Genomic DNA, 5,372 nt, shown 5'->3' with positions numbered 1-5,372 from the left:
GATTCGTCCCGTGGATCCTGAGCTTTTGTCCATGTTTGGGAGGCTCGGGATCCTCGCTCTCCAGTTATACTCGAGAAGAGGTCAGGATTATTCCTGGGAAACACAGCTTCTGATGTAATCATGCATCACATCTTCCTCATAGTCTCTTAAAGATGCTGCATTCGAGTATCTTATAACTCAAGACACACTCACTGCCTGGACATTAGGTTAGGCAGCTCAACACTTACAAGGCCTTCACAAAAACATGGACTCATTAACAATTATGTCTGCCAACATTAAAAGCCGAGCCTATTAAGCTGTGTTATATATTACTATAGCTTTTTTGAAAATATGTTGTTTGTGTGTCTTATTATTGTAACAGGTACAGTGTACCTTAAGTTATCTTACAGTGTCATTTATATTGTAGTCAATTTTCCATAGACTTGTAAATGTATTTTCTTGTTCATATTTTAATGCTTTTTTTTTTTACATCTTCACCAGGGGACTACAGATGAAAAACAGCCTTTTGGCGAATTCTGGCTTTTTTAACCATGTTTGTTCATGTGTTTTATGAAATTGCACTGTCCCTTTTTAAATAAACCAATAAATACAATCAAATGTGTGTGTGTTTAAATGCTACTTTCTTTATGAATACAGTTTAAACTTATTTTTAAATGTCTTTAAAATAATTCAATTAATTTTTCATTTATTTGTAAAGCACTTTTCACAATACACATCGTTTCAAAGCAGCTTTACAGAAAATGCACGAGTCCACATTATAATTTAGAGATCAGTAATCAGATGTGACTGTCTAAGTTATGTATTTCAGAAATGTACATATACAAATCACACAGTTAGCTAATAATGTATGGTAACACTTTACAATAAGGTTCATTAGTTATCATTAGTGAGCATGGACTAATAATCTGCACTTATATGCATTTATCCATTAATACGCCCTCATTATTACGTTAATAAGGATGAATAAATACAATAAAGGTATTTCTCATGGTCAGTTCATGTTAGATTATACTTGATATTACAGTAACTAATTCATCTTAAAGTGTTACCAAATGTATTAATTTAAACAATGTAATATTTTAAGGTAGAAACAATGAGCTCATTGAAGTGATGAATAGCTGTTAACAAATAATTATGACATTTAGAAAAATGAAGTAAGAATGTAGCATTGGTGCGAGTTGATTCAAGTACAGGTGACACTCGAAAAATGAGAATATGGTGCAAAAGTTCATTTATTTCAGTAACTCAACTTAAAAGCTGAAACTAATATATTATATAGACTCATTACATGCAAAGTGAGATATTTCAAGCCTTTATTTGTTATAATTTTATTATTAATTATGGCTTACAGCTTATGAAAACCTTTTCACAATATACTAATTTTGAATTTGGGGTTTTCATAATCTGTAAGCCATAATTAATAATAAAATTATAACAAATAAAGGCTTGAAATATCTCACTTTGCATGTAATGTGTCTATATAATATATTAGTTTCACCTTTTAAGTTGAATTACTGAAATAAATGAACTTTTGCACCATATTCTCATGTTTCGAGTGTCACCTGAACGACCTGGGCATTTGCAGTTATTCACCCGCTTATAAAGGCGGCCGAAACAAAGTTGTGCCGCCTTTATAAGCGGGTGAATAACTGCAAATGCCCAGGTCGTTCAGGTGACACTCGAAACATGAGAATATGGTGCAAAAGTTCATTTATGTCAGTAATTCAACTTAAAAGGTGAAACTAATATCTAAATCTTTAATTTATGTTTACTTTGTGTCCACCATGCTGTTTGTTCAGAGAAATGGCCTTTATAAAGCGTTTGATCAGGATTTAGCCCACATCATAGTACAGACTGCACACAGCATGCTTCTGTCATATGAACGTGAGTGCATCTGGTACTGGTTGTGCTAGTGTTGCGTTTGACACCAGAGATCATAACGTTGTCTTTAATTAGATTAACTACATTGACTTTTGTGGGCGAGGATTAACCATGTTTAGATCACACGTGTCCGACTAGTATGATTTTGATGAATTATAAAAGGCAAACACAAGTGGAGTAAATGGAGCACCACAAGGCTCAGTCTTCAGCCCACTTTTATTCATTGTACATGCTCCCCTTAGATAATACTATCATGAAACAATAAACTTACATTTTTATGCTGATGACTTTTAGCTTTACATGTATCCTCCAGATGCAATTTCACAATTGTTCAGATGTGTTTTAATGACATTTAAAGAATGGATGTCTAATCATTTCGTCCCCCCAATTAAATTAAACCAAAACTTCAAACACACGATTTACTAAGATGATTGATGTTGTCACCTAGTTATGTAATGCTCGGCAGATATTTGTTTTTTTAAAAACAACAACACATTTCCAGTTTCCTAGAAAGCATTCTTCTGCTTTAGAAATATTTTATTAAACATGAAATCTCTTTAGCCAGGCAAATAATGATTTACCTTGATATTTGAGTGCACATGAACTGCAGATATGTTTAAGCATTATAAAATGTTCATTAATGACCTATTAATTGTTCGTCTTTAATGTTATCGGTCTATACAAGTAAATGATAAACCATCCAACAACAGCACCTCTGTAGAAACAAAACACGAAACAAACACACAAATGCAACGGGAGATATTTGAAAAACAGTGAATTTATGAGTTTTGAGTTAAACACATGACTAAGTGCGTTTGCTTATTTTAGGTGAGAAACTGTTAAATACACAATTATAAAATATAAAAGCAGGACAGATTCAGAATATACTGAATGCAACAGGAAAGGCAGTAATGGCAAAAACTCAAACTGTTTATGTATTTGATCCATTAATAACAGTCTTTATCATTTCTTTAAAACAGTTCTTTATAATTACTCTGATTATCAACCATTTTAATTAACCAATTCTTCTGCTGCAAATCATTTTTAATCTACTAATGTCTGTATACATCTGGATGGGATTTACATCAACAGTGAATTGGAACAAAAGAAAAAAAAAAATACATTATAAAAGCAAAAATGGAAATATGGCTTTTATGCTTTATAAAAGATATACTTTTGATAGAAATGGCAGTAGATCAAGTTGTCACAAACGCAAACATTGACACTGCAAAAAACATTAAAAGGAGATACTATTTGTAACGTTTCAAAGCTTTATTATTCTTTTCTTTAAAAAAATGATATGTTTTCTCTATGAATTGTTTCAACGCAAAGTTAATGATTGCACCACTGGTCCACATTGCCACAAAAAAAAAAAAAAAAAAAAAAAAAAAAAAAAAAGGAAAACGCTGTCGACTGTGAGAAGAGCAGAAGACGAATGTTGTCTCGGAAAGCTTACCAGACATTACAAACACTGTTTGGCCCCTGCCATGATCACAAGCGTTCACAACTGATGATCTAATTACTCTATCTAGTACTGAAGAAAAAAAAAAAAAAGAAAAAAAATATTTTATAGAAATTACAAATAACTTGCATATGTGGCATATTTTCAAAATACAAAAAAAACCAATAAAGCTGGCATGGCAATGCTCATAAAAGTGACTTTTAAAATAGACATCCTGATACATGGTTCACTTTTTACTCGTTGCATATGCTGAATGATTTCCTCATCCTCTGGTGTGTGTGTGTGTGTGTGTGTGTGTAATGTCCCGGATCAGGCTCACTGCTCCTGGCCGTCCTCTCGGAGCTCCGACGGCATGAACTTGTACTGTTGCTGTCGGATCATGGCCAGCCTCTTCCGGGCCTCTTCCAGCTCTCTCTCCTTCCTCAGCATCTCCTCCTGAGCAGCGATGATCTGACGACACACACACATCCAGATCAACATACGCATCGCAGCACATTCATAACATACTTCATTCACTGGATGCCGTAATCAACTTGAACAAGTAAAAACGGTCCCACTTTATATTAAGTGGCTTTAAGTACTATGTACTTGCATCGAAAAATAAGTAAAATGTACGATTATTGAGTTGATGTTGTATTGTAAGACACTTGTGCTGCTATTGAGGTGTGATACGGTGAGGTTAGCGGGTAACACTTTATTTTCAGCTGTAATTACATGCAGGTATTTTCAAAATATAAGCACAATGTAAAAACATGCATGTACACAGTAAGTCTATTGTATCAAATAATAAATTTGAATGTTAGTACATAGTAGTTAAAGCCACTTAATATAAAGTGGGACTGTAAAAACAGACAGGTACAGGGAACTTAACAAGCAACCTTGCACTGTAAAGTTCAATCATTGTGCTGGAAATACTCACAAAACACACAGTAAAGTGCCTCTAAACATGCTATCGCTGAGGCTTCACTGAGGTTCTCTTTACCTGAGCAATGCCGCCCACCATCTTGCTCTTCACGATCACAGCCTGGTCATCTTGAGCCTCGAACGCAGCCTTCTGTGCCGCCTTCACCAGGTTATCGGACGCCCGCTTCACGGCATTACCAGCAGCCTAAAGACAAGCAGACATGAGGACTCAACAACACACTTGTGCATTACGCTTTAAGATCCACCTCATCAAACTCACTCTAAACTACAGACACCATTCCTAATATTAATAATCAATACTTAAATACAAGAGTAATACCTGACTGACATTTATTTAACAGTTGTCATCTAGCTCTATATTCACAGCTGATACAGCGATCTTCTAGTGTTCTTGTCTTGGTGTTCATCATGGTATATACACTGCTTTGTCACACGGCAAACCTGTGGACATTTTAACTTGTGCCTACAAATAAAACTACTTTAATTTGTGGCTAGCAGTGAAACTACAAGTACAACAACTTTAATTTGTGACTAGCAGAGAAACTACAAGTACAACGACTTTACAATTGGCTACAAGTACTACTGCATTGATTTGTGACCACAAGTGAAACTACAAGAACAACGACTTTAATTTGTGGCTAGCAGTGAAACTACAAGAACAACGACTTTAATTTGTGGCTAGCAGTGAAACTACAAGAACAACGACTTTAATTTGTGGCTAGCAGTGAAACTACAAGAACAACGACTTTAATTTGTGGCTAGCAGTGAAACTACAAAAACAACGACTTTAATTTGTGGCTAGCAGTGAAACTACAAGAACAACGACTTTAATTTGTGGCTAGCAGTGAAACTACAAGAACAACGACTTTAATTTGTGGCTAGCAGTGAAACTACAAGAACAACGACTTTAATTTGTGGCTAGCAGTGAAACTACAAAAACAACGACTTTAATTTATGGCTAGCAGTGAAACTACAAGAACAACAACTTTAATTTGTGGCTAGCAGTGAAACTACAAGAACAACAACTTTAATTTGTGGCTAGCAGTAAAACTACAAGAACAACGACTTTAATTTGTGGCTAGCAGTGAAACTACAAGAACAACGA

The 5,372-nt window shown here is 34.7% G+C and overlaps 1 protein-coding gene across 1 annotated transcript in view; it reads right to left on the bottom strand.

Annotated features, from left to right (window-relative positions):
• Positions 1 to 2,639: 2,639 nt before the first annotated feature.
• The window catches only part of tln1 (talin 1), a 100,905-nt gene continuing 98,172 nt past the window's right edge, over positions 2,640 to 5,372 (bottom strand). The window contains exons 55-56 of the mRNA XM_079600204.1: positions 4,326 to 4,451; positions 2,640 to 3,793 (exon numbers count right to left, since the gene is read on the bottom strand). Coding sequence (XP_079456330.1) covers positions 3,659 to 3,793; positions 4,326 to 4,451 — 261 coding nt within the window. The 3' untranslated portion in view covers positions 2,640 to 3,658. The remainder of the gene's footprint in view (positions 3,794 to 4,325; positions 4,452 to 5,372) is intronic.

Source organism: Phoxinus phoxinus (assembly GCF_949152265.1).
Source record: "Phoxinus phoxinus genome assembly, chromosome: 23".
NCBI lineage: Eukaryota > Metazoa > Chordata > Actinopteri > Cypriniformes > Leuciscidae > Phoxinus > Phoxinus phoxinus.
Note: the sequence above shows the minus strand (reverse complement) of the source record. Positions and strands in the feature narration are given on the sequence as shown.